A 26,208-nucleotide genomic window follows, 5' to 3' on the forward strand; every position below is an offset into this window, starting at 1 on the left:
GAGGGTTATAGAGAAGGACATTGGAAAGAGAGGGTGTACACCTAGCCAGCACAGAAAGCAGACACATAGGATTCTCTGCTAAGATCACGATAGAGCAGTAGCTTAACTCTAGACATGGGAGAACATAAAAATGGCCATACTGGCTCAGAATAATAGTCCATCTAGATGGGGAGATGTCTGCTGAGAACCAGAGAGAGAGCCAAGAGCCAAGCAGATGAATAAAACAGTATGGATGGACATCTTGAAGACCGAAGTGTAATGGGTTCCCCCCGGGGTGCCACCTGGAACTGGGGTATCACTGAGCCCTCTGACCCATCAGCCTGGGCTCCCTCTCACACTGTGCTGCTATGACAAGTTGCAAAGCCCTCCAAGCTTGCACTTCTACCAGCATTCACACAGGTAGGGGCACACCCAGCTGCAGTCACATGCGGGCTCCCTAACCACCAGCCTAGGACCCCAGAGCAGTATCCTAGTCAAATCTGGCCAATATATGGGTTTAACACATGCTCTGCCTCTCCCTCAATGTGAAGAGGACCATGCACACTTGTGGTAATCAAGCTGAGATTTTCCCCAGACACCTTAGTCAAACGCTCACCGGTTTGGATTAAAACATAAAATAAATTAATTACAAAAGGATAGATTTTAAATTATTATAAGTGATAGCAAACAGATCAAAGCAGATTACCTAGTAAATAAACAAAACCACAAACTGAGTTTAACACAGTAGATAGGTAGGATATGAATTAGCAAATTCTCACCCTGAGTTATAAACAGGTTGGCAGATTCTTAAGGCACAAGCTACCTTGGTTTTGCAGCTTGGGTTTCCCAGGTTTTCATACACAGGCTAGAAATCTCTTTTAGCCTGGGACCATCACTTCCCCCTGTTCAGTCTTTTTTCCTCAGGTGTTTCCAGGTGTTGTTGTAGGGTGAATGAGGTCCCCCCCATGATGTCATTTTCCCCCTTTTAGATCTTCTTCCCACTTACTGGAAAGCTCTTTAGCTGTGACCTGTGTCAAACAGTTCCCACTGTGCAGTGCTATCTCTGAGAGGTTTCTATTGTACACAGTTCCTGGGGTAATCCTTGTGCTTGTGTGCATTTCCTCAATGAGCCATTCACATTGTTTGGCCTTTTTACTGTTGCACCTGAAAGGCTGCTGGTGGGTGTTTCCAACCTCACAACAGTTTCAGTAACACACACAGAGCCAAACTTCACATATGACGATAGCACACACAATCCAATGAGATATTAATGTCTAGCAGAGCTAGAGTTTTAGGAGGATACCTCACAAGGCATACTTTGCACAAAACATATCCTAATGACATGACAGTGGTGAATATTGGGGTGTCAGGGTGTCACACAAAGTATTTAAAGGGGCACCACACAGACACTCACACCACAAGCAGTAGAGACACCTCGTTTACATTTAGGACACAATAGACTCCCATTACTTGAACCTATTAGCTATATGTCTGTATCACAGAAGACAGTTACTTCTGCCAACATATCTGAGATCACAAGTAATACAGCAGCCAGGTCATTCTTGTGCCAGTGTCCTTGAATTGAACTATCCACTGTTTTGTAATCTTATGAAAAAGGAAATCGTTAACGCCCACCAGAAAGCTTGCATTCAGGAACAAGGAGGTGCGAATATGCTGACCAAATCCCTTTGTTACCCTGGAACTGCTTCAGATAGAACAAAGTCACATAGCCCCTTACATACTTAGCAAGTGTTTGCATACCCTGCTCTCTCCCATCTTCACACCTGTGACGTCTGAGGTCAGAAAGGGGCCAAGAGAGTGGCATTTTATTTGTAGGGATTTTGGGGGGACAACAACTGTATAGAGGGTACCTCCACTTCCGGGATCTGCACCCACACAAATTGGAATGTTCATTTTTAGTTCCCTCCTGCCTTAGAGTAAGTTAATTTTAAAAAATTGCTCTATTATTTTCCTTCCTCTTCTGTCTGAGGTTGGATCCTTCCCCATGCCTTTGATATGGGCTCTGTATCTGGCTTTATTTCGCTCTCTGCCCCTTTGCCTGCTGCTACCTTGTCTTATTATTTTACAAGGCTCAGTAATAGATGCAATCTTTCCCCTTTTCTTCCTACAGCAGCTGCTCACAGATGACTTCCCATCCACCACCTACTGAGGTAAAGCATTGCTAGAGCAAGCTCATTCCCTTTGTAGCCAACGTCTCCATTTACCTTTCTCTGAGCCCTGCTGCTGGCAGCCAAAGGGAGAGCTTTTTTCAGTCAATGGGAGTTGGAGGGCGCTCAGCTACTTCCAGCATCGGAGCCATAGGGTATGTCTAGGCATTGAGCTGGAGGGGTAAATCATAGCTCCAGTAGACAAACCCACACAGGCACTCTTTGGCTGACAGCAGCCGGGCTCAGAGAAAGATAAATAGAACAATTAAATAGAGCAGGGTTCCTTGGTTGCCAGAGTCAATGCTGTAGGAAGAAAAGGGAGAGAGACCGCATCAATCACTGGGCTTTGTAAAAATAGAGCGTAGCTGCGGGTAGCCGCTCCCAGTATGTACCCATTGTCTTGGACGGATATGCACTCGGCATGGCTAGCCCCTCCCACCAGTCATGCGGATGCTATTTTTAAACATACTAGCTGCTCTACAGAAAGTCCTGTCCACACTGCATCCTGAACCCAGCTGGCTCCAGCCTGGACTGAACACAGATGTCTATCTCCATTCTGCCAAAATTTTGCTTCTGAACAGTTTGCTTTTTTTTGGCTGTGGCCAACACATTTGTATCACTTAGTCATGGTGGACAGGATCATCAATTCTGTAACAACCGGGCTAGCCAAAGCTGGGCTAGACCTGCCTGCTGCAGGGCTTCCTGCACCTTTCTGTTGGCCACCATCAGAGCAAGACACTGGACCAGATGGACGGTTCAGCATGGTTGTAAACACAGTGTGTGTGAACCCGGGCATGTTACAACTGTCCAAGTCTGCAACATGTTACAACTGTCCAAGGCTGCAACTGTGCAGGTTTGGATATGACAAGTCCTAGTATGGACCTTGTTGTAGATTTGCTGTGGGCAGGACTTCAATCTTGCTCATAGCAGACCGTTTCTTAACAGAGATTACCTTCCGGAAGCCTTCCTTCCTATTATGGCTGAATAACATCCACGTGACAGGTACTGAAATCACTCACATGGAAAAGTAATACCAGAAAAGTATTTAATGGATTTTTAGCGTCTTTGAATGCTATATAGCAGCTGCAGATGAGGAGGAGGAAGAACCAGCACCATTCAATCACCCACAGACTACGCACAATTGCTCCATGGACCAGAGTTTGGGACTCACTTCTCTGAACAGTTCACTCATTTTCCAGCATTTCCACAAGTTGCTAGCACTTAGGTTAGGGCAGCCTGTAGCTTTACCACCTCAGGCTGTGAGCTTGCCTGGTCTCCACAAGCTAAACAAGACTGGGCCTGCTTGGTATTTCGATAGGAGACCTCAGATGCTGCTGAAAACAGTGCTGGCAATCCAGAACTTAACCCAGCGCTCCCAGGATGGCGTGTGTGTGTGTGGTGTGGTGGACACAGGACACTATGGGGATGCTGATGGAACGGTCATTCAAGCTCTGGCCACTTGTGGTCCAGGATCCCATGGGACTTTCCACAAGAGGCCAGTGCCCTGGGCAAATTCCAGCTCAACAATTGCAGTCACATCTCCTGAAATATTGTTGTATAATTCCAGCTTTCCCTGCTGATAGCCCTGCTCTGAGCACTCTCCTGGGCCAGGGACACTGTGAAGGAGCGATGTACCTTGGAGCAACATGTGCCTACGCCAGCACTCCATGCTCGGAGATTAGGTAGCCCCTTTCACATGGGCATCCCCCCACATGCAGCTGCAGGTGCCTCTTGGGATGCATCAGTGTGGAATGCTAGGCCTGAAGGCAGAGGTGCCTCTGTGCCCACTAACCTCCTCCTGCCCCAAGCCATCCTCACAGTCACTTGCAGCTTGTTGTTTCAAAGAGCAATAGTGTGAAAAAACAGGAAGTCAGTCAGAGGAGAGAGACAGAAGAAAGATCAAGGCAACAAGCAGCAGCAGTTGCAGCAGTGCCCCACTCCTTTCCCCTCCCACCCCATTACCACAGGCCCCTCTCAGTGAGACACACCACACCAACTCTGACGGGAAACTGGTTACGCTGCAGTGTGACCAGAGAGCCTCAGAGGGGAAATCCAGCAGCCTGAAGGGAAATGCTTCTCACAAACCTATATAGACTCAAGGGGTTTTTGTGTTAAAATTAAAAAGGGCGAAAAAACAAACAGGGCTGCGGTACAGCAAGGGCTCACAGATCCCCGGCAGCAAGAGTTATTAATACAATTCCTGGCAGACCCCAGGCCAGAAATGGACTGAATGAGCGGCAAAACTAAAAAGAGGGGGCAGAGCCCCAGAGTTTGGCATCTCACGCCCACTCCTGCGAGATCTTCATGGCTGCTCGGTCAGACCCAAGTCCTCAGATCATGCATAGACCATGGTGGACGCTGGGAACTCCACCGGGACAAGGGAGTTGTGCTGCCTTGACTCCACCCTCTGCTCTCCACAGATACAGGTGTCCAGTGACCCCATCCTGCATAGAGAAGAAATAGCGAGCGACTGTAAGAGTGTGGGGGGCCACCTGCAAAGCTGGAGCCTCTACTTCTAGGAGTGCGATGGCAGCTCCCTCCCCATTCCCTTTGAATCCACTTGCTTTTCCCTCTTTCACTGGTAAGCGGAGTCTCTCCTGGGCTTCCTCTCTCTCCCCTTCTGTTACTAGCCTTCCCTTGGGCTGCCAGCCATTCCACTCCCACTATCACCTCCTCCCCGTGACCCCTCTACTTGCCCTCGCAGCTGTTCACTGCTCCAGATGTTCTAGGCTAGATTGTAAGAAGTGACTAAGGATTTGGGGCACCCAAAATCACCAATTGTGCTCTAAAACCTTGGTGTCTGTATAGTGACCGTGGGACACAGTAGCTCCTGCATCAGATCAGTGCATGGAACGAGCAGGGAGCAGCAGTTTGTTTCGTGTTTGTCTGCAGTGGATTCCTCAGTATCAAGTGCCATCCCCAGCACAAACTGTGCTGTTCCACTATGCAGCCCCCTAGTCTTCTCCGTGTTGCTGCTGCTCTTCACTGTCATTGTGTCTGTTCTTTAGTCCTTTCCATAGCTCAGCCCTCCTCCAACACTCTAGCTGGCCATTTATGGGGTTAACGGTTGGATGAGAAACTGCCAGCTACTTTCCTGTGACCCACCCCTTTCCAAGCTAGCCATAAAGGGGCAGGATCTGTCATTCAACTAGAACTTCCAAAAGTTGCATTTGCCATAGGTCACACTCCTGCGGCCATGGAGGACCTGAAGTGCACTCCGCTCAGAGGCCGCTCTTCTCCCTTGTCAATACTGAGCACTTTCCTTGATCCCCAGTGTGCTGGATTTGTAGCTTCAAATGCCTACTGAGGATCTGCAGCAAACCACAGCACCTTCCATGAAATCAAGTGGGGTAACAGCCTTTGGCTCCTTTAGTACAGCCATTTAATTACTGAGCGGCTCTCTCCTTCCCTCTCACCTAGTTGTGTGCACCCACCAAAGATGGAAGGTGGCCCCTCAGAATTCAGAGATCACCAGTGATTTCTGAGAGGAGAGAGAGGCCTCTATTCTGAGGAAGTCATCATTGTTCATGGCCTTATCATTTCACCATGGTACATGACACAGAGATTAAGGAGTGGGGAGAAGAGAACTGAACAGCTAGGGACAAAAAGTCAGTGTGGGTGGGAAAGCCAAACAATCCACTGCACGGACCAACAGCCAACATCAATTATCCTTATTTATACAGTTGCTCAAAGGGTTGCCAGCTTCTTAGCCTTATTGCCATGACCAGCTGCTTCTATTTTTACACTGTACAATTAACTAGATTAAGTAGGAGCAATAGAAACAATAACACAAGAAGCTCAGTGATGCTGAAGGGAAACATGCTGGCCTTGTGCCTCTGGAGACCCAGGCTCCAATTCTGATAAGGTTGCAGGAAGAATGCATTTGATGATCTCAGCCTAATTTTTATGGACAACTGAGTTCATAGCATGAAGCCACCAAACAACCTAGTACAGTTCAGAATGATTGACAGCTTCTATTCAAGATTATGATAGTTGGCAGTGTTGCAGGTCAAGACTCATTGGCAGAGCTGGGGGCGGGGGGCATCAGTGTAGCACCTCTCTGCACTATGCCTGACTTCAGTGGAAGTCACCCTGCTGGGTTTTGTGGATTGCAAGTCTCTTGTACACACATGAGCGTAGAGTTGTGCAATGCAAAAGCAGAATGCTTGTAACAGTGCAGGTATCCCTCACTGCCACAATTTCTCAGGGACTCATTTTGCATGTTACTAAACTCAGCATGGGTGACAGATGCTGTCTGGTAGAAGAGACAAGAGAAGAGAGGCTACCAGAGCTGCAGTGCAGGATCAGTTTGGATCCCAGATCCATACAGCCTTCATCAGATCTCATGAGTCATGCAAAACTGCATGCACACGTACCAGCATCTGCACTTTACGAATACAAATACCTGCATGCATGCTTTTAAAAATCCTAACACCTGTATGCATAGAATTGTTGGGCTTTGCACCTGCAAAAACCCCTTTGCCCTACTGGGTGTTGTGGGTAGAAAATCTCTTACACATGTAAGCAGAGAATTGTTCAAGTGCACACACAGGGTGAGTACACTACAGCTGGGGTACATATGTGAAAACACAAACGGCAACTAGGGGATAAAATGTGCCCTGAATGCAAACCTGACTATGAGCTGCCAATGTGATATGGCTGTGAAAAAAGCTAATGCGGTTTTGGGATGCATCAGGAGAGGCATTTCCAGTAGGGATAAGGAGGTTTTAGTACCGTTATACAAGGCACTGGTGAGACCTCATCTACAATACGGTGTGCAGTTCTGGTCTTCCATGTTTAAAAACGATGAATTCAAGCTGGAGCAGGTACAGAGAAGGGCTACTAGGATGATCCGAGGAATGGAAAACTTGTCTTATGAAAGGAGACTTAAGGAGCTTGGCTTGTTTAGCCTAACTAAAAGAAGGTTGAGGGGAGATATGATTGCTCTCTATAAATATATCAGAGGGATAAATACAGGAGAGGGAGAGGAATTATTTAAGCTCAGCACCAATGTGGACACAAGAACAAATGGGTATAAACTGGCCACCAGGAAGTTTAGACTTGAAATCAGACGAAGGTTTTTAACCATCAGAGGAGTGAAGTTTTGGAATAGCCTTCCAAGGGAAGCAGTGGGGGCAAAAGATCTATCTGGTTTTAAGATTCTACTCGATAAGTTTATGGAGGAGATGGTATGATGGGATAATGGGATTTTGGTAAGTAATTGATCTTTAAATATTATGGGTAAATAGGCCTAATCCCCTGAGATGGGATATTAGATGGATGGGATCTGAGTTACCCAGGAAAGAATTTTCTGTAGTATCTGGCTGGTGAATCTTGCCCATATGCTCAGGGTTTAGCTGATTGCCATATTTGGGGTCGGGAAAGAATTTTCCTCCAGGGCAGATTGGAGAGGCCCTGGAGGTTTTTCGCCTTCCTCTGTAGCATGGGGCATGGTTGACTTGAGGGAGGCTTCTCTGCTCCTTGAAGTCTTTAAATCATGATTTAAGGACTTCAATAGCTCAGACATGGGTGAGGTTTTTCATAGGAGTGGGTGGGTGAGATTCTGTGGCCTGCATTGTGCAGGAGGTCAGACTAGATGATCAGAATGGTCCCTTCTGACCTTAGTATCTATGAATCTATGATGCTCACACAGTTTAAACTGCTGCCAGACCTGCCACGCAAATCCACACTTGTTCTTCTTGCACAGAGAGCACCCCCTAGTGTAGCTAAGTGGGAAAAAAGCTGTCTGTGTCATCCTATTCTAATCCCTAGTGAGGGAAATGCAACTAACCATTTCTGGATTTGTTTTTAAAATCTTCATATTGCTCACACAGAGGGCTATGGCTGAGGACATGGTTTATCTGCAGGACTGACAATAATAATAATTATTATTTTTTAATAATAATATTACAATTATTTTATTTTCTTAAAAAAACACAGACCTGAAGAGATCAGCATTTAAACAGAAACACCCGACTCACAGCTTTAACAGGAATATAAAACTCACCGAGGATGGCCCCAAATACTCTTGAACAACTAGACCAGCTTCAGACCAGTCTCCCAGGCTTTGACAAAGCCAATATTTCCCTAGCAGGCATGGAGAACGACAATACTTGGCAACCCTATAAAAGACCTCGACATAAAAGGATCTAATTGCTCACTGATGGGGCATGCCTCTTTCCTCACCACCTAGGAAGTGGGACAAACTGACTGCAGCATGAGAAACACCAGAGAAGACAGTCGAAGGTCCAGTCCTTGGCTTTAACCTCTGCACAACGAGTCCATAACCCCAGCATCATGACCACAGTGCCCGAGTCACACGGGCCCTGATTAGGGATACAGTGGATGCCATTTCTGCTGGCTGGTCCATACACATATCCAAGCACCTTAATTGAAATTAATTTAACTCAGCGTAGCCTAATCAGTCACAAAGATCTAGGGACCAGGTCCTGAGACAGGGTCAGCAGCAGATAATTCTCATTTATCTGTAGTTCAGTAACAACAGATATTGTTTCCGAGCTCTTCTCCCACAGGATGAGGGACCCACGCCCCAAGATTTTCAGAATCTCCCTCTAGATAAGATTTGCTTACAACTGTATGTTTTTATGGCCTCATTTTCAGAGGGGATGAGCAACTGTGGGTGCTTTACCCTTCTGTGACTAAAAATAAATGTATTGACAAGCTGCCCCTATTCAAATAGCGCAATGCAAAGGCACCATCTAGTGGAGACAGGAGGTAAAGCACCCAGGAGCTGAAGCAGTCTTAACTCTAAAAAAAGAAAAGGAGTACTTGTGGCACCTTAGAGACTAACAAATTTATTAGAGCATAAGCTTTCATGAGCTACTGCTCGCTTCATCGGATGCATTAAGTGAGCTGTAGCTCACGAAAGCTTATGCTCTAATAAATTTGTTAGTCTCTAAGGTGCCACAAGTCCTCCTTTTCCTTTTGCGAATACAGACCAACACGGCTGCTACTCTGAAACCAGTCTTAACTCTAGTGACCATTCTCTTTGCTTGACATGCCCAGCTGCTTTTAGCATCATCAGTGGGAGTGACAAGCACATAATGAAGGAAGATCAGACCCCCCCCCATCCTCCTTCCCATGTTCCCTCAGGCTTATCATCTCTGTGTATTTTGCACAGAGATGAAAATGAGCCTCAAGGGCCCACTCTGAACTTGTCCTAAATTTGGGTGGGGTCCATCTAAAATTTTGCTCCATTATTACTGTGTCTTGATGGGTGATGGGATGTATTCATTCATTGTTTTTGAAAGGTATTGTGAACTGGGATGTAACTCACAATTTGAAATGCAGACACACACTGATCAATCTGCAGTACTGCCAGAATTTTCTGTCATACAGGATTTCCATGACAAGGCCTGTCTGAAAGAATTCGCACATGCCTGGTACTCAATGTATTCACCTTGGGATCATTGAGCGGACCCTGATGTGATTCAAACCTGTGATGTTCCAGGGATTCAGGGAGTTCCAGCTCAATGAAATACAGCCATAGTAAGAGGGAGAAAAGGGGGGGGGGGTATTTGTAAGGAGATACCAGTTAGCTTTCAACCTGCAACTATCCTGCCCTGCTACCAGTATCTCTTTCAATATCAAGCCAAAAGCACTGCACACATGGGCAGGCGAAAGTGGTTATCAAGGCTGAGAGGAGATCTCAGTTGTGTATTCAATCCAATATGCAGTTGGATGTAAGACTGGTCAAAAATTCTGTTGAATCTGTTTTTTAATGGAAAATGGGAGGGGCAGGGGGTTGACTAAAGGAATTAGTCAGTGAAAAGTGTTGACTTCCTGCAAAAAAATCAAATTGATTTTTCATTGAAAAAACTAATGCCCAAACCCCAAAATGTTTCTATTTGGATACAAGGTCACCATGCCTTCTGGGAGCTGCAGTTCAGTTGTCTCATATCCCCATTTTCTTCGATGGACTCTCATTCTCTCCCAGCATCTCATCATGCACATGGCACACCATCTCTCCTCACCAGCCAGGGTTCCCATGCACCAACCAGGAAGCCCACAGAAACACCTGAACTACAACTCCCATGGGGCACTGTGTTGGCATTTTGGAATAAAATATTTTGGGTTAGTGTTTTTTCCCCCACCGAAAAACTGAACTTTTCAGTGGAAAGATGCCTCCATTTTCTGACCAGCTTTACCTGGGTGTCTGATGAATAGCTAGGGAGCTTTCATGGCAGTGTTAGTCTCCCCTTTTCAGGGTAACAGCTCACCTGCAGAAAGAATGTTCCCATGCCGCTGTAAAGGCCATGACCATGCCAGTGAGATGTACTTACTAAGAGTAAAAGCAATGAACACCATGGAGGTGGAGAAGCGGGGTCCCCCTTCTATACATTTCTCCTGCTCTTTTGTCATCTGCTCACACCTCGAGTCCAGACACAAGCACTGTATCTACCCAGCAGAGGAGACTCAAAGACCATTCCTGATATACTCAACGCATATTGCCTCCCTCCGCCCCCACTCCCCCAGACCACACATCAGCAGATTACAACAACCCTCACCTCACTTAACTAGAGCTTGCCTGGGTCTCCCTTGGAGTGACTAGCTTTCCACTCTAAGCCACTGGACACCCTGTGGTACAAAGCCTAGAGCTAGATCCTCCCCTCTGATGGGAAATCCATGTGCTCAAAAGGGAAGGATGTTATGAACTGGAAGGAGAGGGAGCTGCTCTCTCGTGTCTCCCTGTGGCCAACTGTGGGAACAGCACTGTACCCAACTAAGGCTGGCCAGAAAAGAAGAATTCTTGTTTTGCAAAACATTTCAGGGTTTTGTCATTTGGTTCTATTCTGATGTGGAATGAAACCAAGAACTTCCAAAAAATTTCATGGGGGCGGGGGGGAAGGCAACACACAGAGAAAGAGATGCACACCTGGGATGTGCATGCTTTTGCCACCAGGTTACTGGCTATTCTAGAGTGGGTTTTTCCTCTCTGGTTTTGACCAGAAATCCCATTCTAGACCTGAGAAACCTTCCCAAGGAAAGTTTCATCAAGAGGGTTTAAGCGGGATGCTCTGCTTGATTCAGAGCAGGGACCTGAACCTAGAGCTTCCAGATCCCAGGTCAGTGCCCCTCTGTCTAGCCCAATGAATATTTATTCATAAAAAGTGGAACAGTTCCAGTAGGTGAGAGTTAAAGAAAGAGGCAGACTCTATAGCCCAGTGGTTAGGGCATTCATGAGGGATGTAAGAGACCCAAGTTCATCCTGTTCATAAAAACGGATACATTTGTGTGAAGTTTTGGTTTCAACAAAATCAGCATTTTCAGACAAGAAAACATTTTGTCAAAAAGCTGCCAACAAGCTCTATGCCCAATCTTCCTCCGAGCAGGAAAGCTGCCTCCATGTTGGTCTTGACAGAGCGTGTGCATTGGGAGGAGGGTAAGAGGAGATCCTGCCCTTCAAAAACTCATCCAGCAAGACTGTCTTTTGTTTTATCAGTTACTGAGCCTTGATAGATGAGCATCAGATGTTTCCCATTGGACTTCGAGCACCTTTTCTCTAGGGCTCTTTCTAGGATAAACCCTGCAATAATGGTTAAAATTATGAGATAGTTAAGTGGAGAGGAGGAGACCAGTGCTTCCTGTCAAAGTGTTCCTTGGCTGATAAACCGATTTACCTTGGCTTTGGGAAGCTTTAAGTACCCAAAACAAGACTTAACCCCCTGTGCAGCCACAACTCTGAGGGGTCCATTTACCATATTCTGGTGCCTTCCTGCTACCTTCAGTACTGGGAAATTCACTCCCTTTGCCAGTTTCATTTTACGCAGTTGTGTAATTGTTCCCCTCCAGCGAGGGTCAGTATTTCACTCTTAACATCTGCTCCCTTTCATCCAATGCACAAAGGCACCAAATCGAATGACAGTGAGTATAGTCCTGGGAAAGGTCCCTGAGTCTTGGCCCTGATGACTGAAATCTCCTGTTTCTCCACACAGCAGCTACAGTGCAGCCAGCAGCAGCACAAGCTTCCCCTGTACTTCCTCAACCCTGAGCCGGGATGGGTTAGAACGGATGACCTGTAGTTGCCTGTCACCAATGTTCCGATCCATTCATACTTCTCTTTGCCCCCACCACACATTTAAAAGGTAGCTTTATCACACACACCATCCCAAGGATTGTCTCTCTTAAGAGCAGCATTGCTCAGGGGTAAGAAAAAAAAAATTAGGTTAAGACTTGACATTCCACTCAGTCTCCCATTGCTCTGTTTTGGGATTTATTCTCCTCCTTAATTTTGTATTTCCTGGGCTTTTTAAAGCGATTATCATATAAACCGACTTTCTGACATTTAAACAAACACAAATATTGCCATACATGTTAAGCATGCTTAGTGCAGATGGGTCCACTGCAATCACTAAATAAAACAAAGATTGAAGCAGTATTCGGATATTATCAGCTCACAGCTTCCTTTTCCTCGACAGAGAACACTTTGTGGAGAAAAACAATAGGACCTGGAATGTTGTCATTGTGAAGATTATTACAGAGACAAGAATTGCTGTTTACTTATCATTATAATTAAATCCAGACACCTAAATTAAAAGGTAGAACTGTTCCTTGGAAAGCATGATGAGTGTTGTTGGTTTTTTTAATTATCCCTTTCAAAGCCAGAATTTACTATAAGGGTCAATTTCTGAAAGAATCTCTTTCAGATGAGAGATTGGCAAATCTTTGAAAGGTGTTAGACAGATGAAGAGAAGCATTAAGGGAATGAATAATAAGCCAGGGCCCAGATTTTCAAGAATGACTGATTTTGCATACCTCACAACATTTCCAGTGGCTAAAGTGCCCAGGCCAAAGTGGTCCTGCCCCCGGAGGTGGGAGGTCCTGAGGTGGGGGACTGAGTGCTGTTCCCTGGAAGTAGGACACCCTGAGGGATTGGGTGCTGCCCTGCCCCCAGCCAGTGGGAGGCTTGTGGGGGTAGGGAAATCGCAGAGTGACACCCCCTCCCCCACACACACACACACCTTGCAGTGGCAGCTCCTATCCCGCAGGGCTGGCTGAGCTTGGCTTCCTGCTCCGGATGTTGTGACCTGACTTCTGGGATTGCAGTGCTGCTCAGGTTTGGCCTGGCCCGCTCTTTAGCCACTTGAAACATTGGGAGGCATGCAAAATCACAGTCACGGGAGCTGCTGCTTCAACCGGAACAGAGGGTTTGGGGAGTCCAAGTGGGACAGTCCCACAAAAGCTAGGGCTGTTAGGAGATCTGGGTTTTGGGTGCTCAACTTAAACCATCTTAAAAAGAGTCTGATTTTCAGAATCAGCCTCTTGTAACGTGTCTCAGGTCAGATACCCACATTCACTGGTCACTTTTGAAATCTGGACCCAGGTCTAGCTAAACATGTATACCATGCTCCTCACTGCTGTAGTGAAGCGTCTGAAGTTTCGAAGTCACTCTAAATTCATCTCTGGAAGCTGGAACAAGAGATATTTTAAAAAAATATTTTTAACTACAGTATTAGGGTCAGAAAGAGCTACTCTCTCTCTTCCGAAGTGCAGGATTGTTCCATGCTTTGTTCAGCCTAAGTGTGAGTAATTTACTTGGATTATAAGGATCTTGGGACAGGGACTCTTGCCTTTTTCTGTGTTTGTACAGCACCTAGCACAGTGGGGCACTGGCCCAAGACTGGAGCCCTTCGGTGCTGCTGTAATACAAACAACCACCAAGCATGCAAATCTAACAGCTCCCTTTCTAAAGTTGCTGTATAGTAGTTTAACTATTGTTAGAAAATATTTCTTGATGTCCAGTCTAAACTGTTTTACTTTATTCCATCCCATTATAGATTGTGGTCAGTTTCCCATTCTTGTCCTTTTTAACCAAGCTATGTATATTTAATTCTTATAATGCCTCCTCCACTCTCTGTGTCTTTGTTGCTTCTCTTATTATCCTTTCTAACTGGCCTATGAGCTTGGGGTTCAAGCACAGGACTGAGACTTGGAAGACCTGGATTCTCCTCCCAGATATACCAGGCTCCTCATGTGACCATTAGCAAGTCACCTGCCATTTCCGTGGCTCAGTTTCTCCATCAGCTTCTCCATCTGTAAAATGGAAACATCTCACAGTGGTGCAGGAGGCTTAAATCGTTGATGCTTGTGAAATGTAGAGATCCTTGGATAAAAACTACTACATAATGGCTGGAATGTAACCATAGTTAGGTGTTCCAAAATTGCAAATAAAATTCCAAATAGGGGCTTAGCAACGCTGAATAGAGGAGGACTATCACCTCTGGTTTTCAATTAGATGCTTCTCTGTATACAGCTCAAGGTAGCTAAAAAGCTGATTCTATTAATACTTTATGGGCTCATATCCAACGTGCTGGTCACAGTTACAAGCCTACTCTACAACAGAAAAGCTGGCCAATATAACTATACAGGTATAGCTATATTGGCAAACTCTCCTAGTGTAGATGCAGCTTCTACTGGCAAAGGAACGCTTTTCTGGTGTAGCCCATACCAGGTTCCCTGGAAAAAAAAAAAAAAGCTCTACCAGCAAAGCACTTTTCCTTCCGCATACAAGGGCATCCACACTTGGGCTTTTGCCAGTATAGGCATGTCATTAAAATATCACACCCCTCTCCAGTGCACTGTTCAACTGGCCATAATTTTTAATGTCAACCTGGCCATCCACAGGGGTCTTTCGGCATTAGTTCTGACGACTCCCTTCCATTCCCCCACCCCAGCATACTCTGGCTCCTGCCTATCAGACAGCAATTCCTCTGTATGTACAGTTGCAACTGCTGAGATCAGTTAAGGTGCTGGAGCTAAGAACCCATAGATCAAAGTCTGGGGGACGGTTGTAGAGTATTCTCAGTAGGGGGGCAGCAACTCTAGCATTCACTTATTCCACTGGCAAGACAGTCACGTTCTGCTGGCCTTACAGGAGTCATGGAAGGCCTCTCTCTTCTCAGGGTTTTTCCTTAGAAGATAATAACAAAGAGGAGGTTGGTTTCTACTGTCTTTTCTTTTTTGGGGGAGAAGGGGGCGAAGGGAGGAGAAGAGAGAGAGAGCTGGTTAATCACAAAAGCTGTGTCCTCCTCCCTTTCAAATCTACATTTGCCTTGAGCTTGTAAAAACTAAGCCTGTTTAATCCATTAGAGTGAATCAATTCAACGCTGCTGTGTGTGATTGTTCGTGGCTAAACTTAGGAGGTTACATTTTTCCAGATTAAAATTCATTTTATGAGTTTCTGCCAAATTTTTACAGTTTCTCTGAATAACCCTGTGCTTCCTTCTTTGCTCCCCTTGGAGTCTACATCACCTCCTAGCTTGAGACCATCTGTGAATTTAATTAACGTGCTAGTTACTTCCATCCAGATCATTTACAATCTCACATAGATGTTCAAGCATAACACAATGCTTACCCCAGGAGGCTCTGCAACTCACCTCACCCCAATTAGATGCAGTGCCATCTAAAAACTATTTTCATTAGGCATCAAAGGTCCCTTCACCCCATTCAAATATGTAAAATGAGCAGGCATGTGTTCGTTCCAGCAAATTATTTTTTCTTTGCTTGGTCTCTCATAACAACATCTTGACACTTTGTCCCAGAAACTGGTAACTGCATGGTATTTAGTTGTCATCATCAATGTTCTGATGCTCACGCAGAGCAATACCACAAAACCCATGAGGTTATCAACACAAAGCAGAGAAGACAGACAATGGAGCAAATATTCCAAACTATACAGTCTAATTGCCTGACTAAAGAATTTCCATCTCACCCCTAGGATTTGCCCTGAGATTTCAGATATAAGGTTTATGGCCTGATTTTCAAAGTTCCCGAGCACCTGCAGTTCCTATTGACTTCACTGGGAGCTGGGTTTGTTCAGTGCCTCTAAAAACGTTGGCACTAATCACTTGGCTTCTTCTGCCTTTAAAGCCCATGAGTGTGCTCATGGCCGATCTCCCCACGCTGCCTATTTTCTTAAATGCAGGAAGCTGGATAACTTCTTACACACAGAGCAATACTTGTGATGTGAGTTTGCATGTTTCATGCTTTGTTTGATTCACTCTAGGATACTCTACTGCTGAATAGCAAAGGTCAAAGTATAAGCTCAATAGAGAAACACCCTTTCAGTTCCTTAGTAATGAATCTGAGAGCCATCACAACTCTAAAAAAAAGTCTGTTAGTTTTCCTTACCCAACAGAAACTACCTTATGTGACTCCAGCTACAGGGTGTTGGGTTTTAAATTCGTGAAATGCAAAGGAAGCTGCATATATTGGGGTCAGTGGACATAAGTACAGCAATTCCTACAGTTAGGAAAATAGAGACCCTTCCCCTCTCCACCACAGGGTAGAGCCAGGACCAAGAATTAAATTAACATGCAGCCAAGCCTAGGAATAAGACCACATCACCAAACTAATGAAAACCCGCTCTCCCCTCCTAGATAGAGAACTGTGAGTGGATGACTTACAGTACTGAAAATACAAATCAGAGTCACCTCAAAGTCATAGGCTTGAATGAAAACCCATGCAAGTAGCAACTGAAAGCTGTTACCGCTTGGGTGGCTGGTCAGTTCCCTGTGTTCAAGGAGTTGATGGTCTCAGTCCAGCTACCACGTGGACTGCATAATTAAAACCAACAGGGAAATTGAACCATTTTTTGCAGTCTTAAGAGAGAAGCTATGGGCAATGGCAATGAACATAGGTGGAACAGTGTGGAGACACTTGCACAGCTGATGCCGTGTTTGTTTTGTGCATGGGAGGGAGGCTTTCAGTCTTCAGCACCTTCCACAAGCACCAAAATTTAAAAAGTATAACATTTTAGGAACCAGAGATAAACACCCTGTACCCTGCCCCACATTGATGATGCAGGAGGCGCACTGATGGAATCTAAGGAGTTCCATTTGACCCCCTTTGGCTAGCATATGTTAATAAAATGAGGCTTTCCATAAGGTAGGAAGTGAGCCAGAGAAAAGGTCAGGGGACCCTTGAGGGACACACAAAAAATATTTCCTCCCCCCTCCCACGGGTTAGAGCATTACTATCTAATGCTTTCACGTGCACCAAACATCTAACTACTGCTAGGAATAAAGCACTTCTTCACCATCAGCTGAAATATCCAACTGCTAGGGGTTAGTGGCCTTCCCATACCAGCATGTCTGTGGTGACCCCATCAGTTTCTGCACAATTTTTGTTTAACACTAAAAAAAATTGTTCTTTCATTATTTGTATTGTAGTAGCACCTAGGAGGCCCACTTATAGACCAGGACCACATTGTGCTAGGTGCTGTACAAACACAGAACAAAGACAGTCCTGCCCTAGAGAGTTTGCAATCTAAGACTTTCCTAGTGTGGCTGCAAAGAAAATTTTCTGAATGTGAACTAAATGGAACTGGTGTGTTTATCTTCTTGAGTCTGCAGACAGAGCAAAACAATAACTATAGATGAAAGGTATGAACTACTCCTTTCATCACACTGGTGGTATTGGCCCTGAAGCCATGTGACAATATTAAAAAGTCACCATTTCACTATGGTTTCTTTTAGCAGAACCATTCCTCTTCTCTGCGATTGCATTCACATTTTGGGATTACAGGAAGAGTAGAGTATGACCACTACCTTCCCCTCCCCCAAGAATCATATCCCTGCCAACAGTTTACAAGCTCACACCCTGACTGCCCATTCAGGCCAGATCACTGAACAAAACAAAACAATTCACCACCCTATTTAAATGGAAATCATTATTTTCAAAGTTCTTCTACCTAGTTTTGAAAGTTTTTAATGCCCATTCTGATGGGAGCTGGAATGTTATAGATGCCAACAGCAGGAGAGCTGGATCTGTCTTGTGCATTTCACCTGTGGCTGCCCACCATTAACTGCAAGTCCTGTATGGGGTTTTTCCCTCATTTGAAGACAGACATTCTGATACAAGGAAAGGCAACACACTATCTAACAAGTACTGACCTTTGTAATAAAGCACAAAGCTGATCAGTTGTCTCCTTTTACTATGGTAATTTTTGAAAGGTTTATTTCTCTCCCACTCGTAGACACAGTCATACATATTATGCATATATTTGATGTATGTTATAAGGCAGCAAACGTTAAAAGAATATGAACTTCCATTAACAACTTATTTTTGCTTGGTGATAACTTTCTGAAAAGATCTCCTATGAGGCTAAACTTTTCATCCCTGCTTCCAGCCTAAGATTTTTATTTAATATATTTTATAATTCATATGTATTTCATACACAGAGAGAGAGTATATATATAAATCTGAGGAAAGACCATTCAAAGATTTTTGAGTTATGAGAGGGGGGAAAAGAACAATTTCCTTTTTCAGTTTAAAACATACACACACACACACACACTCTCTCTCTCATGTATCTCACAGATAACTCAAAAGTGGCTGGGGAAAAAAAAATCCATCTTGGCAGAGGCTCCAGTAACACACTGTATTTATCTCAGGTCTCTACAGTTTATTTTACTCCTTCGGCTACCTCTTCTATAGTCCGTCTTTTGTCTTCCATTAACTTCTAGGGGAGTCTAAAGCCTGGTCTATACTTAAAAATTGGATTGACCTACCTAAGCTACTCAGGGCTGTGACAATTTTGCATCCTGAGCACCGTCTGCAGTTAGGTCAACCTAGCCCCCTCCGTGTAAATGCAGCTAGGTCAATAGAAGGGTTCTTCTATCAGCCTAGATACCACATCTCAAAAAAGTAGATTAACTACAGTGAAGGAAAAGCCCCTTCCATGGAATTATCCACTGTAAAATTCCAGATTTCTTTGTAGCTTTTTTCTGCATTTAATACCCAAAGTTCAACTATAATCAGCAGGTGGTTTGTTGAACAATATATTAGGCTTCACATTAAAGTAACAGTGGAAAATTACTTATTTATCTGAAAATCCCAATACTGCAACAAATGGATATTTCTTATATACACACTTGCTTTACCAACGGATAGTCCCATAACTAAAATATATTAAGGTTGCTAAAATTTTGTTTGTGTTGTATTATGGAAGTTAGTTTGAAGAAGAACAAATTCAAAGCTACTTTAAAGATTAAATATTAGAACTCTGTTCTAGTTTGGGTGACACATTCTTTTAAATCAAGGGGAGAGGGGAAGTCAACATAGTAATAAAAATAGTTTAAATAAAGCCATATTTTTTATAAAGTAACAAGTATTTATTGAAACAAGTCTCAAAATGTAACACACCAGAAAATGCTGCTATGCAGATTGATAGTATCTCAACCATTCATTTCTATAACAAACCAACCTGCGATTTCAATTAGAAATACTACTTGCGTTTAGAATCTTTTTTGGCAGGAAAAGAGCTGAAGCCACTCCTGAAATTCAAACAACAAAAGGACCGCTGCATTGCCATTATAACCCTGTTCGCAATAACTATACTAACAAGGAACAGTATATAAAATGCCTCTGACTTCACTTCAACCAAAATAGTTTCTCTTTAAATATAAAAACGTAAGGATCACAACATTTATCCCAAAAGTCTTTGGTATTTAACATCTTTTTAAAAAAATAAAGTTATTCCTTTACATAATGCTTTAAAAAAAAAAATTTCAGAAATCGAGTTTTGAAGGACATTTGCAAAAAGTATTTTCCAGAAAGTAACTACATTTCACTTTTTAAAATGATAGCACATAACTTTCAGTCCCCAAAACAATTTCTCAGACTTAACAAAAATGAAATATCAGTTCATCAACTTCTCTTGCTTACAGTTAACAGCCCAAGGTCAGGCATTTCCAGTTTCACTAGTACCACTGAATTTAACACAATAAAAGAAACAAAAGTTATGCAGTGGAGAATTCACGTTTCTTAGGAGCCACCGGAAAGAATGAAACAAGGCAGCATACTTTAAATCCCTTCAATAATCCAAAAAAATATAGACCGGTTTTTAAATTCCTAACAGATGTACCAACCAACCAATCAATCGTTTTCAAATCTATTGTCCTTGATGCTTCTTCAGTATCTGCATATTTTAAAGCGGCTTTCACGAATAAAAGTCTCTGAAAATATTAACACTATTGGACTTAAACAACATATTATACCACTTCTACAATAACTATGCAACAGGAAACTAGTCTGAAACTCTTCATTCTTTCCTTGGAACAAGAAAGTTTTGACCCCAAAATTCAACTGTTATTTAAAATACTTTGCAGACAGAGAATTTCTAAAATATTAGGGTCTAGTTTTGCAGAACAAATAATGTCCTCTAGGATGCTCTGCACGGAGAAGAATCAGTTTGGAGAGAATTAGAGCTGCAGGGTGAATCTCCGGAGCCCTGATATTTCTAGTGAAACGCACAACTCGCAGTATTCATTTGGACTTCAAAGTTAATACTTGTATTTGCATTTATAATGTGGTACTGTCCCAGTGCCTCCCCTTTTCAAAGCAAGGGAAGTACAGGCTCACTTCCAAAGTCCATGCCGGTGTGGCTCCTCTTTTCAGAAGGGTGGTCCCGCTTTCAACCGAATTTGCACCCCCCTTCTTTCAGCGAGGCTCCCCAAAAGCCTTTCAGCGACTCCTCTTTAGAGGCAGCGCGCATCAAACCTCGCCCGCCCGTGACACCCCTTCCGTTATTGCGTTAACAAGGGAGGGGTCCCCGCGATCAGTCCAAACGCAGCCCGGAGCTCCCGCCAACGCTCAGAGCAGGAGCGGGGCGAAGGGGAGAACACGGGGTTGTTTGGGCTCCGATACCGATCACCGGCGGAGAGGGAGAGGCCGAGGCACCTCGCAAGATTTGGGCGCAGCACCCAGCGCCCTCTCCTGTCCGACGGCCAAGGAGTCACAGGTCTATGGCGGCGGGCACGGCGCCGTAGGGTCTCTCCTGCTCCCCCCAGTAACGCATGAAGGGCAGCTCCGGGGGCTGCTGGTAAGGGCAGCCGGCCGCCCCTGCCGCAAGGCTCAGCTGCTGAGGCGCCACCGCCCCGGGCAGCAGCAGCCGCGGGTAGGGGCCGTAGCCGCTCAGGGGCAGCGGGCACGGGGGGCTGCTGCTGAGCGGGGCTTGCCCCAGGGATGCCCAGGCGCTGCCCAGCAGGTAGGCGGCCGGGGGGCTCTGGTGGGGCAGGCAGTAGGGCGGCTCCGGGCAGGCGGGGGCCGGGCCGGGCCCACCCAGGGGGGCCCGCTGGACCCGCCGCCGGCGCCGGTAGTTGCCCGGCTGGAACATGTCGTGGAAAGCCGGGTCCAGCGTCCAGTCGCTGCCCTTGCGCTCGGCGCCCCGCGCCCGGGGCAGCTTGAGGAAGCAGGCGTTGAGGCTGAGGTTGTGGCGGATGCTGTTCTGCCAGCCCTTCTGGCCCAGCCGGTAGTAGGGGAAGCGCCCCGCGATGTACTGGTAGATGCCGCTCAGCGGCAGCCGCTGCTCCGGGCTCTCCCGGATGGCCATGGCGATCAGCGCCACGTACGAGTAAGGCGGCTTCTGGGGGGCGGCGGCGGGCGCCGGGGCAGCCTCGCCCGCGCCCTGCCCGTCTGCCACCGGCGGGGGACCCAGCGCTCCGGCCCCTGCGCCTTCCATGGCACCGGCGCACGGCGCTGGAGGAGAGGGAGAGTCCCGGCCGCGCGGGTCGCTTCTGGGTCCCAGCCCGGGCGGGTCCCGGGCTCCCGTCGGCGCCCGGCCCCGTGCGCTCTGCCTGCGCTTGTGCCCGGGCTGGGGACCCGACCCGGCGGCTGGCAGAGCTGCGGGCGGGGGTTTAGGGTCACGGCCCGGTCACGCCTTGGCGCTCATTTAAAAACAAACCCCAAAACACACCCAAATACAGCAGCGGGGGCAAGAGGTTGCGCCTGGACCCCGCCCTCCCCCCGGAGCGGGCAGCGCCGGCCGGGCGCCTGGAAGGGGGGAGGGGGGGGGCAAGGCAAGCTAGTGACCCCCCCTCCCCCCTCCACCTTACCCGCGGCAGAGGGGCTCAGCCCCCTTCCTCCAGGGGCCACAGCGGGGGCAGCGGCTCAAGTTGTCCTCGGCTCCCGGGAGAAGGGCCCGGCCGCAGCGGGGCCCGGCTCTGAGACATCCCCTCAGCCCCTAGGCCCAGCCCCGGGCGGGCGGGCGGGCGAGCTCAGGGCCTTGGCCACACGAGGCACCTGCCCTCGTGCTCAGGGAAGCCCTTCAAGCCGCCCCCGCCCGGCGGGCTCCCGCTCAGGCGCCGCCCGGTCACCAGCTTAAGTCAGGGCCGCGGCCAGGCCGCTCTGGTGCCTCAGCGGCCGGCCGCAGAGCATTCTGGGAGATGGCCCAAGCCCTGCCGTGCCCTGAGGGAGGACTTTTGGGGGGGGCCCCGCTCCAGCCAGGGAACCAAACAGAATCTAGGCCCCCCCCCAGCAGCAGCCCAGCCCCCTCCCAGGGGCATGGAGAGCTTTGAGCTTGGACAAGGCCAGGGGTCTTTCAAGCCCGCTGCAGGACACACACACACTGTTCCTGGGGCATTTTGTTGCAGCCCAGAAAGCTGCGGGCCCACGGGAGAGGCCGGATGCTAAATGTAAAAGAAAACGCAGAGCAACAGCTACGTGGATGCGGCTATAAAGTCAGCAACAAAAAGAAAGTGCAGTGGACGAGTAGTGAACAGGGAGTTAGTTGATGGGAGAGGCCTTGAGCACAGACAACCCAGCCCAAGAAGAGAGCGCAAGATGGTTTAAGGGCTATCACCGTAAAGTTTAAAATTAGTGCCAGAGAACCCAGACCAGGAAGAGAGCGCAAGATGGTTTAAGGGCTATCACCGTAAAGTTTAAAATTAGTGCCAACCCCCCTTAGGCTTATGAAAAGATAACCAATTATTAAATAATTTAAAGTACGGCAAGGTAAACCTCCTCCCATTGAAATCAGTGGCAGAAGTCTTACCGACTTCCACCAGAGCAGACCAGTAAACAATATTTGAATTACAAAGTGGGGGTCAATGATACCGTGTAAATATAGAAGTTTTTACTTGTCAACTTATACGTCTATTAATTTAAATATGAAAATTAAATTAGCAAATTATACTATATATGTTTTGCAGGGTGGGTGAGGTAGAGAAAGGCTAGTAAGTAAAATTAGGGAATCAATTTTTATTTTTATTTTAAAGTGTTTACTTATTATCAGCACATTGAGAAAGTTACCATTCTCCAAGGAATCAAAATATAGGTCTTGCAACCCTCCATAGAAAGTGATCTGAGTTAGGCCACAAGGCAAAGTGGTCAACCAGGCTCAATCTAGCACTCCATTCACCCTACAACACCCCCAGTTTAGTAACCCCAGCAACCTCCCCTTATATCGGATAGTTAGAGGATGAGGTCTGCTAGATGATCCCATAGATGAAGGCGGCATAGTGGGAGAATACTACAGTGCTATGTCAACTCCTGCCCACGCTATGCCCATCTCATCACAGTCTGCCACAGTCACAAGCACGACAATTCACCAAAAACTAAAATGTAAGTCAATGAGAGGGGGATAGTCTAGATTCTCGTTACACAGCAGTTCATGTTAGATCCTTACAGAGCCTCTGCAGCTGCTTCTAACCACTTCCCTAACCTAACCAAAGCTTACAATTACAAGTCAAAACCTTACCTACCTTTGCCATTAATTTAATAAAGTTATTGGTGCTCGTTTGTCTGGGCAACAGTGGCTCTGTTCTGCAGAAACAATTTTTATAAAATGAGGAAAGAGAAATGTATTTGAGTGTCATTTTGTTGCATTTAGATCCAAAGCAGTAATAGCTTGATGCTAGTGGATCACACAAAAGCTGTCATGATACATTTAATTGATGACTAAATCTCTCACCTTCACGCTCTGACTTAAAAATGCCCATAAAGTAATGAGGGCAGAAATAGCACAAAGATATTCAGGATGAAATATCCCCACCACCAAATGATAGCTCTCCTTTGAAACAGTTTCAGTTGAACAGATGTGTTAGTCTGTATCTGCAAAAAGAAAAGGTTTCACTAGTACGCCTTTTCTTTTTTCTGTTGAGGGTGGTTTGTAAGTAAGTATGGATGGATTATGGAGGTACATCTCCTCTGCAATGGTGTTCAAGTCTTTGCACACTGCAATGAGAATACATCACTACCACTGCTCTTAACTGTAGACCCATGAAATTCCAATAATACCCAACAGTGTTTGAAATGAGAACTTTGCATGGTACGAGGACAATGCAGGCCTTTTAGGAAGTCCAGCAATATTCTCTTCTAGGGCTATTCTGATATCTTCCTATTGGTGCAGTTCGGTGCATTTCAAAAGAGGAAACTAAACAAAACGTCACTCTTCAGCTGTATCATTTAAGCCAGGTACAGAAGTCTTCATAGACGAAGATGCAATATTATCAACTTGAAGCATTCTATCTTTAAAAAGGGGAATGAAAAGGATGCAGGGAATTATTGACCATTCAGCCTAACTTTGATACCTGGAAAATACTAGAACAAATTATTAAACAATCAATTTGTATGCACCTAGGATAATAAGGTGATAAGGAATAGCCAGCATGGATTGGTCAAGAACAAATCATGCCAACCAACCAAATTTCCTTCTCAGTGAACAGTGGGGAAGCAGTAGATGTGATATATCTTGATTTTAGTAAGGCTTCAGAATCCCACATGACATTCTCAGAAGCAAACTAGGGAAATGTGGTCTAGATGAAGTTACTGTAAGGTGGGGGGGACAGCTGTTTGAAAGACCATACTCAGAATAGTTATCATTGGTTTGATGTCAAACTGAGGGGGTGGGGGTGGGGGAGAGAGCGAGAGTAGTAGGTGCCATAGGGGTTAGTCCTGGGAATGGTACTATTCAATATTTTCATTAATGAATAGTGGAGTGGAGAACATGCATATACAATTTGCAGATGATACCAAGCTTCAAGGGGTTGCAAGCACTTTGGAGGACAGGATTAGAATAGAAAATGACCTTGACAAATTGCAACATTGGTCTGAATTCAACAAGATGAAATGCAATAAAGACAAGTGCAAAATACTACACTTAGGAAGAAAAAAATTAAATGCACAGCGAGAAAGAGGGGAAATAACTGGCTCAATGGTAGTACTGCTGGAAAGTATCCAGGGGTTATAGTGGATCAAAAGTTGAATATGAGTCAACAATGCGATGCCGTTGCGGAAAAGGCAAATATTCTAGGATATATTAACGGAGTGTTGTTTTTAAGACATGGAAAGTAGTTGTCCTGCTCTACTTGGCACTGGTGAGGCCTCTGCTGGAGTACTGTGTCCAATTCTGGGCACCACACTTTATGAAAGATGTGGACAAATTGGAGAGAGTCCAGAGGAGAGCAACAAAAATGATAAAAGGTTTAGAAAACCTAACCTATGAGGAATGGGCATGTTTAGTTTTGAGAAACAAAGACTGAGGGAGGGACGACCTGATAACGGTCTTCAGATATGTTAAGGGCTGTTATAAAGGGGACAGGGGGATCAAGTGTTCTTCTCCTTGTCCACTGAATGTAGGACAAGACATAATGGGCTTAATCTGCAGCAAGGGAGATTTAGGTTAGATCAGGGGTGGGCAAACTTTTTGGCCCGAGGGCCACATCGGGGTTGCGAAACAGTATGGAAGGCCAGGTAGGGAAGGCTGTGCCTCTGCAAACAGCCTGGCCCCCGCCCCCATCCGCCCCCTGACTGCCCCCCTCTGAACTCCTGACCCACCCAACGCATCCCAACCCCCCCTGCTCCTTGTCCCCTGACCGCCCCCTCCCAGGACCCCTGTCTCTAACTGCCCCCCACCCCCTATCCAACTCCCCCACTCCCTGCCCCTCCTCTCCGCTCGAGATGAGAAGGAATGAAAACTATCCAGTAGATTCTAGCATTAAATGAAAGGGAAAAATATACAAAATAAAGAGACTGAAGAACAAAGAAGTCTCCCACACCGGAAAAAAAAGTGTCTTTGGAAATTAGCATCCCCATTCCATAACAATAAATAGAAAAAATTTTCAGAGAAACTTCAGAAAGACAAAACACATTGGCAACCTCCAGGACACGTTAAAGCAAAACACTAGCAATAAAAGGAGGGGGAAAAAAAGTGGTAGTCTTTAAAGTCTACATTCAACAAGAAGCGCTGATTAACCCACTCAGATCTTCCAAAATTTTAACTTCCACTAAAAAATTAAAACATATGCTTACCTGACAAGTA

At 45.8% G+C, this 26,208-nt stretch overlaps 1 protein-coding gene across 1 annotated transcript; it reads right to left on the reverse strand.

The window, feature by feature from the left end:
• Positions 1–19,266: 19,266 nt before the first annotated feature.
• On the reverse strand, positions 19,267–21,997 carry LOC119845212 (forkhead box protein L2-like). The gene has a single exon (XM_038377174.2). It carries the CDS (start codon positions 21,628–21,630, stop codon positions 20,905–20,907), a length of 726 nt encoding a protein of 241 aa, XP_038233102.1. The 5' UTR covers positions 21,631–21,997; the 3' UTR covers positions 19,267–20,904.
• Positions 21,998–26,208: the final 4,211 nt, after the last annotated feature.

Source organism: Dermochelys coriacea, chromosome 18 (genome assembly GCF_009764565.3).
Source record: "Dermochelys coriacea isolate rDerCor1 chromosome 18, rDerCor1.pri.v4, whole genome shotgun sequence".
Taxonomy (NCBI): domain Eukaryota; kingdom Metazoa; phylum Chordata; order Testudines; family Dermochelyidae; genus Dermochelys; species Dermochelys coriacea.

Coding starts and splice junctions, on each gene's coding strand:
- LOC119845212 (XM_038377174.2), bottom strand. CDS start 21,630: ATGGAAGGCGCAGGGGCCGGAGCGCTGGGTCCCCCGCCGGTGGCAGAC.